The following is a 14,350-nucleotide window of genomic DNA, read 5'->3' on the forward strand; positions in this document are numbered from 1 at the left end:
GTCATGAGTGTAGTAAGCATTAGGTTTTTTATATTTGCAAAGCTTCTGAATAAAAAAAAGTGGGGGTACAAATGATAGAACTTTGAATTCCATTTGTTAAGCCCTCAAAGATACATAATTTCATTGGTAAGAGCTCTGTTTTGGTTTGTGAAATGAAGCAAAACTTTATTCTGACAGTGTTGATAGTATCACCAACTAGAAACGTATACTTGAAATCCATCATATAATGAGGAAAGAGTTTTATAATGTACATACCACATTATCTGTAGATTCTTCATGGTGGTCCTCCTTATGAGTACCTGCCTCATTTGGAACAACTTCACTGGACTCTTCTGCAGGGGAGAAAAAGGCCATGATTTCATTTTTCATTCCTCTAAACTGTATTGACAATGCTTTTTTCAAGATCACTTAAATAATTTCTCTGCTTTAAAGACAAATACAGAAAGAGAAAATTCACATCATATACACTTTGATGAGATATTTTACTTACTTATTTATTTATTTATTCATTTATTTATTTATTTATATTAAGGTATCATTGATATACAATCACATGAGCAACATTATGTTTACTAGACTACCCCTATTATCAAGTCCCCATCACATACCCCATTACAGTCACTGTCTATCAGCATAGTAAGATGTTATAGAGTCACTACTTGTCTTCTCTGTGCTATACGTCCTTCCCTGTGCTCCCCCTATATTATGTGTACTAATTTTAATGCTCGTTAATCCCCTTATCCCTCCCTTGCCACCCAACCTCCCCAGTCCCTTTCCCTTTGGTAACTGTTAGTCCATTCTTGGGTTCTGTGAGTTTGCTGCTGTTTTGTTCCTTTAGGTTTGCTTGTTGTTCTTCTCCACTAATGAGGGAAATCATTTGGTACTTGTCTTTCTCTGCCTGGCTTATTTTACTGATCATAATACATTCCAGCTCCATCCATGTTGTTGCAAATGGTAGAATTTGTTCTCTCTTTATGGCTGAACAACATTCCATAGAGTATATGTACCACCTCTCCTTTATCCATTCATCTACTGATGAACACTGAGGTTGCTTCCATTTCTTGGCCGCGAGAAACATAGGGGTGCATATGTCTTTTTGAATATGGAGTCCTGTATTCTTAGTATAAATTCCTAGGAGTAGAATTCCTGGGTCAAATAGTATTTCTATGTTTAGCTTTATGAGAAAACTGCATACTGCTTCAAACAATGGTTGAACAACTTTACATTCCCATCAACAGTTTAGGAGGGTTCCTCTTTCTAAATATCCCTGCCAGGATTTGTTGTTTGTCTTTTGGATGTAGGCCTTACTAAGTGGTGTGAGGTGATATCTCATTGTGGTTTTAATTTGCAATTCTTTGATGATTAGCGATGTGGAGCATCTTTTCATATGCCTGTTGGCCATCTGAATTTCTTCTTTAGAGAAGTGTCTGTTCAGATCCTCTGCCCATTTTTTATTCAGGTTATTTGCTATTTGGTTGTTGAGGAGCATGAGCTCTTTACATATTTTGGATATTGGTTGTGTCATTTACGAATATATTCTCCCAATTCTGTAGGATGGCTTTTTGTTCTGCTGATGGTATCCTTTGCTGTACAGAAGTTTTTTAGTTTGATATAGTCCCATTTGTTCATTTTTGCTTTTGTTTCCCTTGCCCGAGGAGATGTGTTCAGGAAAAAGTTGCTCATGCTTATATTCAACAGATTTTTGCATATGTTTTTTTCTAAGAGTTTTATGGTTTCATGACTTACATTCAGGTCTTTGATCCATTTTGAGTTTACTTTTGTGTGTGGAGTTAGAAAGCAGTTTCATTCTCTTACATACAGCTACCTAGTTTTGCCAACACCAGCTGTTGAAGAGGATGTCATTTCCTCACTGTATAACTATGGCTCCTTTACCATATATTAATTGACCATATATGCTTGGGTTAATATCTGGACTGTCTATTCTGTTCCACTGGTCTATAGGTCTGTTCTTGTGGCCATACCAAGTTGTCTTGATTACTGTGGCTTTGTAGTAGAGCTTGAACTTGGGGAGCATAATCCCTCCTGCTTTATTCTTCCTTCTCAAGATTGACTTGGCTCTTCGGGGTCTTTTGTGGTGCCATATGAATTTAGGACTATTTGTTTGAGTTCGTTTAAGAATGCTGTCAGTATTTTGATAGGGATTACATTGAATGTGTAGATTGCGCAGGATGTCAATTGTGACAATATTAATTCATCCTATACATGAGCACAGGATGTATTTCCATTAGTTGGTGTATTCTTCAATTTGTTTCATGAGTGCCTTGAAGTTTTCAGTGTATAGGTCTTTCACTTCCTTGGTTAGGTTTATTCCTAGGTATTTTTTCTTTGTGATGCAATTGTGAATGGAATTTATTTTCTGATTTCTTTTTCTCCAAGTTCATCATTTGTGTATAAGAATGCAACAGATTTCTCAGTATTAATTTTGTATCCTGCAACTTTACTAAATTCAGATATCAGTTCTAGGAGTTTTGGAATGTATTCTTAAGTGTTTGTTATGTACAATATCATGTCACCTGCAAACAGTGACAGTTTAAATTCTTCCTAACCAATCTGGATGCCTTTTATTTCTTTGTGTTGTATAATTGCCGGCTAACACTTCCAGAACTACATTGAATAAAAGTGGGGAGGATGGGCATCCTTGTCTTGTTTCCAATCTTAAAGGAAAAGCTTTCAGCTTCTCGCTGTTAATTATGATGTTGGCTATGGGTTTTTCATACATGGCCTTTATTATGTCGTGGTACTTGCCTTCTATACCCATTTTGTTGAGAGTTTTTATCAGGAATGGGTGTTGCATTTTGACAAATGCTTTTTTGGCATCTATGGAGATGATCATGTGATTTTTGTCCTTCTTTTTATTGATGTAGTGGATGATGTTGATGGATTTTCAAATGTTGTACCATTCTTGCATCCATGGGATAAAAACCACTTGATCATCATGTGTGATAGTCTTGATTTATTTTTTAATTCAATTTGCTAATATTCTGTTGAGTATTTTTGCATCTTTGTTCATCAGGGATATTGGTCTGTAGTTTTCTTTTTTTGTGATATCTTTGCTTGGTTTTGTTATTAGAGTGATGCTGACTTCATAGAATGAGTTTGGAATAATTCCTTACTATTGTATTTTCTGGAAAACTTTAAGAGAATGGGTATTACATCTTTTCTAAATGCATGATGAAATTCTGTGGTGAATACATCTGTTCAAAGGGTTTTGTTCTTGGGTAGCTTTTGATTACCATCCATTTCATTGGTGGTATTTGGTCTGTTCATATTTTCTGTTTCTTCCTGCATCCATCTCTGAAGGTAGTATTTTCCTAGAAAGTTGTCTATTTCTTCTAGGTTATCCTATTTGTTAGCAAATATATTCTCATCATATTCTTTAATGATTCTTTGTATTTCTGTGGTGTCTGTAGTGATCTTTTCCTTTCTCATTTCTGATTCTGTTTATATATGTAGATCCTCTTTTTTTCTTGATACATCTGGCTAGGGGTTTATCTATTTTGCTTGTTTTCTCAAAGAACCAGCTCTTAGTTTCATTAATTTTTTTCTATTGTTTTATTCTTCTCAATTTTATTTATTTCTTCTCTGATCTTTATTATGGCCCTCCTTCTACTGACTTTGGGCCTCATTTGTTCTTCCATTTTCAGTTTCAATAATTGTGAATTTAGACTGTTCATTTGGGATTGTTCTTCCCTCTTAAAATAGGCCTGGACTGGTATTTACTTTCCTTTAAGAACTGCCTTCGGTGCATCCCACAGAAGTTGTGGCATTGCTCTGTTGTTTTTATTTGTCTCTATATATTGTTTGATCTCTGTTTTAATTTGGTAATTGATCCATTGATTATTTAGGAGCATGTTGGTAAGCCTCCATGTGTTTGTGAGCCTTTTTGTTTTCTTTGTACAATTTATTTCTAGTTTCATACTTTTGTGATCTGAGAAGTTGGTTGGTACAATTTCGATCTTTTTCAATATGCTGAGGTTCTTTTTGTGGCCTTGTGTGAGCCCTATTCTGGCAAATGTTCCATGTGCACTTGAGAAGAATGTGTATCCTTCTGTTTTTGGGTGGAGTGTTCTATAGATGTCTGTTATGTTAATCTGTTCTAATATGTTTTTCAGTGCCTCTGTCTCCTTACTTATTTTCTGTCTGCTTGATCTGTCCTTTGGAGTGAGTGGTAAATCAAATTCTCCTGAAATGAATGCATTGCTTTCTATCTCCCCCTTTAATTCTGTTATTATTTGTTTCACAATGAAGGTGCTCCTGTGTTGGGTGCATAGATATTTATAATGGTTATATCCTCTTGTTGGACCGACACTTTTATCACATAATATCCTTCTTTGTCTCTTGTTACTTTCTTTGTTTTGGAATCTATTTCATCTGATAACTGTACTACAACATCTACTTTTTTCTTCCTATTAGTTGCATGAAATAACTTTTTCTATCCTTCACTTTTAGTTTGGGTACGTGTTTGGGGTTGAGGTGAATATCTTGTCAGCAGCATATAGATGGGTTTTGCTTTTTTATCCACTGTAACTCTGTGTCTTTTGATTGGTGAATTCAGTCCGTTTACATTTAGGGCGATTAGAGATACATATGTACTTATTGCGATTGCAGGCTTTAGATTTGTGGTTACCAAAGGTTCAATTGCAGCTTCTTTACTATTTAGCAGTTTAACTCACTTATTATTCTATTATAAACACAGTGAGATGATTCTTTCTCTCCCTTCTTTTTTCTTCCTCCTCCACTCTCTACATGTTAGAAGTTCTCTTCTGTCCTCTTTGTGTATAGCTTGACTGACTTTGTGGGTAGCTAATTTAGTTTTGCATTTGGTCAGTATTTAGTTGATGTACTTACTTTACTTTTGTTATTTTTCTCTGGTGACAGCTATTTAGCCTTAGGCATACTTCCATCTAGAGCAGTCCCTGTAAAATATACTGTAGAGATGGTCTCTGGGAGGTAAATTCCATCAACATTTGCTTATATAGAAATTGTTTAGTTCCTCTGTAGAATTAAAATGGTAATCTTGCTGGGTAGTGTATTCTTGGTTCGAGGCCCTTCTGTTTCATTGCATTAAATATATATACCACTCCCTTCTGGCCTGTGAGGTATCTGCTGAGAAGTCTGATGACAGCCTGATGGTTTTCCTTTGTAGGTGATTTTTTTCTCTCTCTCTGGCTGCTTTTAGTACTCTGTCCTTATCTTTGATCTTTGCCATTTTAATTATTATATGTCTTGGTGTTGTCCTCCTTGGGCCCCTTGTTTTGGGAGATCTGTGGGCTTCCATGTCCTGAGAAACTAATTCCTTCTCCAAATTGGGGAAATTGTCAGCAATTATTTCTTCAAAGACACTTTCTATCCATTTTCTCTCCCTTCGTCTTCTGGTACCCCTATAATGCAAATACTATTCTGTTTGGATTGTTCGCACAGTTCTCTTAATCTTCATTTATAAAGACACTATTTCTCTCTGTGCTTCAGCTTCTCTGTATTCCTTTTTTCTAATTTCTATTCTATTGATAATCTCCTCCACCTCATCTAATCTGCTTTTAAATCCCTCCATTGTTTCATTTCTCGTATGTCCATTCTGAATTTGCCCCTTAGCTCTTGATTATTTTTCTGTAGCTCCAACAGTATGCTTATGACTTCTATTTTGAATTCTTTTCAGGAAGATTGGTGATTTCAGTCTCACTGAGCCCTCTTTCTGGTGTTTGAGGGATTTTGAACTGAACATGGCTCTTTTGCCTTTTCATAGTCCTGGAGTGATGGGAGTGGTCACCGGCAAGTGGCACACATGTCAGCTGGGAGGACAAAGTCATTCCAGTTTGTTGGTCACTGTGTCTGTCTCCGCTGTCTGTGCTGGTTGACCTCACACAGGCAGTGGACTCTAGGTTAATACCATTCCCTTCTGGCCTGTAATGTTTCTGCTGAGAAGTCTGATGACAGCCTGATGTTTTTCCTTTGTAGGTGGTCTTTTTTCTCTGTATGGGTGCTTTTAATATTCTGTCCTTGTCCTTGATCTTTGCCACTTTAATTATTATATGTCTTGGTGTTTTCCTCCTTGGGTCCCTTGTGTTGGGAGATCTGTGTAGTTTCATTGCCTGAGAGCGTGTTTTCTTCCCCAGATTGGGGAAGTTTTCAGCACTTACTTCTTCAAAGTCACTTTCTATACCTTTTTCATTCTCTTCTTTTTCTGTTACTCCTATAATGTGAATATTGTTCCATTTGTAATGGTCACACAGTTCTCTTAATATTCTTTCATTCTTAGATATCCTTTTTTCTCTGTCTCGGCTTCTCTGTATCCTGTTCACTGATTTCTATTCCATTCACTGCCTCCTGTACCTCACCGAATCTGCTTTTAAATCCTTTCATTGTTTGTTTCACTTCAGTTATCTCCCTTCTGAATTCATGCCGTAGCTCTTGGATATTTTTCTGTCACTCTATTAGCATGCTTATGACTTCTATTATGAATTCTTTTTCAGGAAGATTGGTGATTACAGTCTTACTGAGTCCTCTTTCTAGTGTTTGAGGGATTTTGGATTGAACAAGGTTCTTCTGCCTTTTCATAGTTCTGGAGCTATGGGAGTGGTTGCTGGCAAGTGGTGCGGGTGTCAGCTTGGAGAAAAATGTCCCTTCCTGCTTGCTGGTCAGCATGCCTGTATTCACTGCCTGTACAGGTAAACTGCATGCAGGGAGTGGCCTCTGGTTTAATCCCCTAAACTGCTGTGTGGTTGGTGGCCTTCAGGATGGAATAGGGTCATGGTGGTGGTCACAGGTGAGTGGTGCGTGTTCCACCACAATAACAAAGCCCCTACATGGCTCCCAGTCTCAGTGCTCATCTCTGCTGTCTGTGCTGGTGAACCACATGCATGGAGTGGCCTCCAGGTTAATACCCTAAACTGCTGTAGGCAGGGTGGCCCTCAGGATGGCCTGGGATCATGGTGGGGTTTGCAGGTTCTGCTGTGGTAACCCATCCCCTTCGAGGCTCCCAGTTTCAGCACCCATCTCTGCTGTCTGTTCCAGTAAACCGTGCACAGGGAGCAGCCTCTGGGTCTGGGCTGGTTAGCTACATGCAGGGAAAAGCCTCTGCATCAAGCTGTGTGGTTGCTGTAGGTGGTGCTGTCCTCTGGCTGGTCTGCAGCAAAGACAGGGAGAGCTGGTTTGTGCATAGGTGCCAGTGGGAAGGAAGGAGCGGCAGGATGCCTATTGTGTTGAGTGGCCTCAGGGCTGCATTGACAACCAGGGGGATAGGGTGCCTGAAGCTCCTGAAGTTCCTAGCATGGTGGGCTGAGTGTGCCAGGATGATTTTGTCCACCTGTTCCTTCTCCCAAACCCTTGTCCCCCTAGTATCCTTCTGAACATTAAGAGGTCTCTTAAAGCACCTGCTTTTCTTTTGTCCCAGGGCAGCCATTTGTGGGAACCTGCTCACAGTCTTAGTCTCAAACTCTGCCTTTTAGCCCTCCTATCTCCAGAGCACCATGCAATGTGGGTCCATGCTCTTCTGGTAGATTTCTAGGCCTGGGTATTTAGCAGTCCTGTGCTTCAACTCCCTACCCACTCTGATTCTTTTCCTCCCACTGGTGAGCTGGGGCTGGGAGTGCTTGGGTGCTGCTGGGTCATGGCTTTTTACCTTACCCTTTTCCATGAGATGTTGACTCTTCCCAGATGTAGATTGGCTAGTGTACAATTACTTCTGGTCACTATTTTAGGAATAGTTGTATTTGCTGTATTTTCAAAATATATGTGGTTTTGGCAGGAGATTTCCACCATGCTAGTCACACCACCATATTTTTCTCTCTCCCTGAGCTATTTTACTTTTAACAATGTATTCTAAGGAAATAAGTGTGGTTGGGTACAAACACAGTGATGGTCACCATGTGCTGTTCATAATTGAGAAAATGGAAGCAACCTGGTTGGAGAAATCATTAAGACCTCTCCTCACAATAAATACTATAAAGCCACTAAAAATGAAGTGGACGAAGAGTTGATAACAAATAAAATATTTATGATCTATTGGAAATGAGAAATGAAGGTGTAACAAGACCTATTATGTAGGTACATGGTGATCTTAATTTTGTGAAAGGAAAAAAGTATGCATTTTTGTGGAGAAAGAAGAGAGTGACTCTATTTACACCAAAGCATTGCCACTGTTATTTCTGGATGGAATTGTAGGCAATATTTATTTTTCTTCCTTTTGCCTAACTTTACTTATTTTAATAATTTTCATGTTTTTCCATTTGCTTATTTAATTTAAATATTTTCTATGTTTTTCCATTTGTTTAAATATATTCTACAATGAACATGTATTGCTCATCATAATAGGAGAAAAGTGATATAAATAAATTTCAAATAACATAATATAAAACCATATAGTACATTTTCAATTTTGTAAAAGGGCATGTGCATGTGCATGCATACACACACACATATACACTGGGGTAGGATTATTTCTAATTTTTTAATTATACTTTCCAATGTTTTCAATAAAGAACATTGATTTTTTGTGATCAAAATTCAATATTCTAAAAATGGGAAAGAAAAAATAAAATAAAAGAAAGAAAAATTAATTTAGGTAAAGAAGTCTACTAAAAAGCTCTCTGTTATGAGCTAGTTCTCAGAAAAGGGTGTCTACAAAGTAATCCCCTGTCTTAGATTAATCTCACCTCAATGCCTTACAAAAATAGGGCAGCAATGTTTCTCTCTTTTCTTTCTGCATTGTTCTATCATGGATATTATTTGGATAAATACAGTTGGAAGTTCTCAGCCCCTTGGTAACTGACATTGTATTTCACCATAGAAAGCAGAACAAAGCATTTATTTAAGATTTTTCCAAGTACATTCCTTCCCATAGAAAGACATATCCTTGTGCCCCTCGTGGGTGTAAAGGATGATTGAGGAAAACATGATTGATCCAGGAACTCACTTATTAGTACCTAGAGAATTACAGTTTAAGATAATCAGGGAAACTTTATCAGAGTTTTAATCCAAAGTCCACTGTAAATTCAATTTATTCTTTTATGAGATGGTTCATCGACAGAAGAAACTTCATTTATTAGATATTTCAAATCACAGGCATTTCAAGTCCTATGTAATCAACAACTACATGAAAGGAAAGGAGGGAAAATAGTCATCAAATTTAACTTTCAGAACTATTAGTACTGATGCTTTGAGAATAGGGGTTATATTGCTCATCAACAAGATTAGTGGGATCATTCCTTACAGGTTTTCCTTATATTTCTGTTCTCACTTGCTCATAACTTTTTATCAAGTTCTGTTTACCAGCAAGATATTCATCCATGGTTTTGTTATTTTATAAGATGTAAATCAAAACTGCTTTGAGATATCTAAAATAAAAGTGTAAAGTGATACAGATGAATAAGACGTGTTTTCTTTTCCTTACAAGCAACTTCCACATTAGTGAGTTTGAAAGCTAAATACTCATCGTGTCTGGTTATTCCTCAAGAAAAGTAGCTCTGCTAATTGGAAAACAAATAAGTAGAATTGTTAATCAGTGAAAATTCTAGACGACACTCTATGTGGTGGCCAGAGGCTCACAATAACTGTATGCAGATTTATCTTCCATGAGCACACACACAAAATAGCTCAAAAGAAGCTTTGTTATAAAATTTAATATTATAGATATTAATTGTTCTCCTACTTTAAACAATTTGCTTCTCATGATAGTAAAAACCTTTAAAATTGCTCAATCATAAATATATTTTGGTAGACAAATAACTAAAATTTAAGGAGGTAAGTCATCTATTACTTTCACTAGAGTTTGTAGTTGGGTGAAGGGTGAACCCAGGTAACTTTTTTTTTATCAATCCCAACCACACCTCCTTTCTCTTTTCCACACAGGGAAGGAAAATAAAATGGGAGAAGCATAGGTGAGAGGTAGAAGGTGGAAGTTAGAGGTAAGTCAGAAGCTCTGTATCAGGAAAGTACCTACTCTCAGAAGTGAAAGAATGGAATCAAAATTGCTAAACTATCAATAATGCTTTTTGGTGACATTGGATAAACCTGCTTTTCACTGTGTCTTAAACAATAATACTTAATTTTGCTTGGAGAGTTTTTTTCTAGAGAATTTTAATGTGATTTCTAATTGACTTTAACATATAAAATATAACCACTGATTTAAAGACATTTTTTTCTTCTTAGACTTTAGAAGACTAACACTATTGTGTCAACAGCCATATTATAAAATACCCTAAATTTCAGTTAAGTGTTGTAAATAGAATGGGTGGCTACTCTGATTATTCTGTCTCTGTATTTCTGAGATGTAACTCATGGAAATCTTAAAGTAAACATACATTTAAGTACATTTTCATAACTGGAAGTGAATATGTTTAGCATATTTTCAAGGTATGATGTTAGACTATGCCAGATGATAAAATCCATGCCATCATCACAAAAGATTCACACAGATCAATCAGGTTAGTATTCTCCATCAGCAAAAAGAAGAAGAGAATAGGACAGAAATAGTAGGAAACAGTAAAAAAATATTGTTTTGACTATTTGAAAATTCTTTTGTGCTTTTCCGTTCAATTTCTGATGAGACTAAAAGGTCACTATGAAGTTATAAAAAATAAGTCACTGAGAGGAATTCCAGACAATCTCACTTCCCACCAAGTGTTTTTTGATTCATGCTTAAATTCTTTCTCCTTTTTTATAATTAGGTCTTGATTGCTATTCTAGCTGTCTAGTGAACACATTATTAAATGACAACGGATATCAATGTTCCATTAGCAACCTTAAAACTAACTCACTTTTTTCTACTAATTAATTATTTTTTAAAATTCCATTTTAGGTGGGAGAGTGGGAGTTGTGGAATGAAACTCCTCTTAGGGGCTTAAAAAATTTCCTTTTATCAGATTATTTCCTCACAGCTCTCCCACCTAACCGAAGAAACATACAAATTTCCATTATCTCTCATATAGCTGCCAATCATCATTCCCTAAGGGTCTATTCATGAATCACTGAAAATATTCAAGCATTACCAGACATATACAATTTAGTAAAGGCTAATAGAGGACAGAAATGGTTTAATGGACCAAAAAAAGATTACAGATATGGGGTTTGGAGAGTTTCAAGATGGTGGCATGAGATGTGAGACAGAGAACTCCTTTTAAAACCACATATACCAAAAAAATATAGTTAATGCAAGTAATCCTAAAAGAGCAATGGAAAAGAAGGCTGTGCCAGACTGCATACACCTGGAGAAAAGAATAAACCTCATGGAACAGGGGAATGTACCAAAGCCTCAATCCAGCGGGACCCAAGCCATTGTCCCACCCCAGCTCACTGGCAGGAGAAATAGAAATAGAGAGGGGAGGGGGTGGAAAGCTAGGACTGCTAAACACCCAGACCTGGAGATCTGCTTTGGGAGCACAAACCTACATTGCATGGTGCTCTGGAGATTAGTGGAGTTGGAAATTTAAAACAGGCAGAATATTTGGAGAGACTGAAATTCCAGCCATTTGTGAAGGACAGGGATCCACATCCAGCTACTCTGGGACAAAGAAAACACAGGTGGTCTGAGAGGCTTCCTAGCAGTGAGAGGGCTGCTGAAGGGGCAGTGTTTGCATGGGGCCTTCTGTGCGGGGTAAGGGATAAATGTACAAGGTTCTCTGGCTGTGCTCTTCCCACAGGTTGGGAACTTTCAGGAGCTTCAGGTGCTCCATTCCCCTGGCTGGCTACTTAGCTCTGAGGACCCCCACTGTGATATGGAGCCTGCTGCACCTTCCTCCTGTCCTGCCAGCACCAGATTGCAAAATGGCAGTCCCTGCCCTGACGGCATGCCAGCCAGAGGGAGGCCCCACGTACAGCATCTATAAATGCAAAGCACAGAGGCTTACACCTATGTGCTCAGCTCACTGGTTCTGACTGTGGAGACATTCACTGCAGCTGGAAAGCAGGAAACAGCTCTCTCCTCCACCCAGTTACCAGTGATGCTCCCCTGGGACCCCTGATATCACTCCACGGGCTGATCAGCTCCATAGACTACAGCTTCTGGGCACTAGAGGGCACCACATAGAAATATGAAATGTCAGAGGAACCTGGTTCAGACCAAAATCTCACAAATACTTGAAAAAGGCCCAAGTGAAACTGAACTCACCAATGTCCCTGAAAGAGAGTCCATAATAAAAATCATAAACATGATCATGGAGGTACAGAAAAATATTCAAGAACTCAGGGCCTAATTTAGGATGGAGATTCAATCATTAAGAAATTCCATATCTGAATGAAACATGTAATGGATGGATTTAAAACAGATTAGGTATAGTAGAAGATATGGTAAATGGAATAGAAATTAGAGAAAAGGAATACAAAGAAGCTGAGGCACAGAGAGGAAAAAGTATCTCTAGGAATGAAAGAATATTGAGAGAACTGTTTAACCAACCTAAACAGAACGATATTCCCATTACAGGGGTACCAGAAGAAGAGAGAGGATAAAAAGGGATAGAAACTGTGTTTGAAGAAATAATTGGTGAAAATTTTCCCAATCTGGGGAAGGAAATAGTCACTCAGGCCAAAGAAGACCACAGATCTCCAAACACAAGAGATCCAAGGAAGACACTATCAAGATATATAATAATTAAAATAGCAAAGATCAAGTACAAGGACAGAGTATTAAAAGCAGCCAGAGAGAGAAAAAAAAGATCACCTATAAAGGAAAACCCATCAGACTTCTCAGCAGAAAACATACAGGCTAGAAGGGAGTAACATGACATTCATTTAAATTTAAAGGAGGGATTAAACAGTTTCCAGAAAGGAAAAGTTGATGGAATTTTCCTTCCACAAACCATGTCTACAGTGTATTTTGGAGGGACTGCTCTAGATGGAAGTGGTCCTATGGCTATATAGCTGTCACCAGAAAAAATAAAACCATAGTAAAGGAAATAGACCAATTAATTACTAACCAAATGCAGAAATAAATCAGCTACCCAGAAAGTCAGTCAAGGGATACACAAACAGGACAGAATATGACACCTAACATAAAGAGTGGAAGAGGAAGAAAAAGAAGGGGGGAAAATCTTCAGACTGTGTCTATAATAGAATAATAAGCAAATTAAGTTAGACTGTTAGGTAGTAAAGAAGCTGTCCTTGAACATTTGGTAAACATGAACCCAAAGCCTGCAGTGGCAATAAGTACATATCAATAGATAATCACCCTAAATGTAAATAGACTGAATGCACCAATAAAAAGACACAGAGTGACAAAATGGATAGTAATGATATACACAGACTAAAAGTGAAGGGATGAAAAAAGATCTTTCATGCAAACAATAGGGAAGAAAAAGAGGAGCTGCAATACTTGTATCAGACAAAATAGACTGCAAAACAAAGTAATAAGAGACAAAAAAGGACATTAAATAATGATAAAGGTGTCAGTCCAAAAAGAGGATATAACCATTATAAATATCTATGCACCCAACATAGGAGCACACAAATATGTGCAACAAATACTAACAGAATAAAAGGGGGAAATAGAATGCAATGCATTCCTTTTAGAGACTTCAACACACCACTCTCCAAAGGACACATCAACCAGACAGAAAATAAGTAAGGACACAGAGGTATGGAAAGAAGACATCAGAACAGATGGATCTAACAGATATCTACAGAATACTCCACCCAAAAGCAACAGGATACACACTCTTCTCAAATGCACATGGAACATTTTCCAGAATAGAAGACATACTAGGCCTCAAAAAGAGCCTCTGAAAATTAAAAAAAGATTTAAATTGTACCAACCAACCTGTCAGGTAACTAAGGTATTAAATTATAAATTGTGCAAAGAAATAAAAAAGGCCCACAAACACATGGAGGCTTAACAACATGCTCCTAAATAATCAATGGACCAGCGGCCAAATTAAAACAGAGATCAAACAACATATGGAGACAAATGAAAACAACAGCTCAACACCCTAAATTCTGTGGGATGCAGCGAAGGCAGTTCTAAGAGGAAAGAATATAGCAATTCAGGCTAATCTAAAGAAAGAAGAAAAATTGGAAGTGAACACTTTAAATTCACGATTAATGAAACTCAAAAAAGAACAAATGAGGCCAAAAGTCAGTAGAAGAAGGGGCATAAAAAGATCAGAGGATAAATAAATAAAATTGAGAAGAATAAAACAGTAGAAAGAATTGATGAAACCAAGAGCTGGTTCTTTGAGAAAATAAACAAAATAGATAACCCCCTAGCCAGACTAATCAAGAAAAAAAGAGAGTCTACACACACAAACAAAATCAGAAATGAGAAAGGAAACACCACTGCAGACACCACCAAAATGCAAAGAACTATTAGATAATACTATGAAAAATGATATGCTAACAAATT

At 37.3% G+C, this 14,350-nt stretch overlaps 1 protein-coding gene across 2 annotated transcripts in view; it reads right to left on the reverse strand.

The window, feature by feature from the left end:
• Window positions 1-14,350, reverse strand: part of HDX (highly divergent homeobox) — a 288,979-nt gene that overhangs the window by 35,560 nt on the left and 239,069 nt on the right. For both annotated transcript variants that reach the window (XM_073227782.1, XM_037004817.2), the window contains one exon: window positions 256-332. In XM_073227782.1, coding sequence (XP_073083883.1) covers window positions 256-332 — 77 coding nt within the window. The remainder of the gene's footprint in view (window positions 1-255; window positions 333-14,350) is intronic.

Source organism: Manis javanica, chromosome X (assembly GCF_040802235.1).
Source record: "Manis javanica isolate MJ-LG chromosome X, MJ_LKY, whole genome shotgun sequence".
Lineage (NCBI taxonomy): Eukaryota > Metazoa > Chordata > Mammalia > Pholidota > Manidae > Manis > Manis javanica.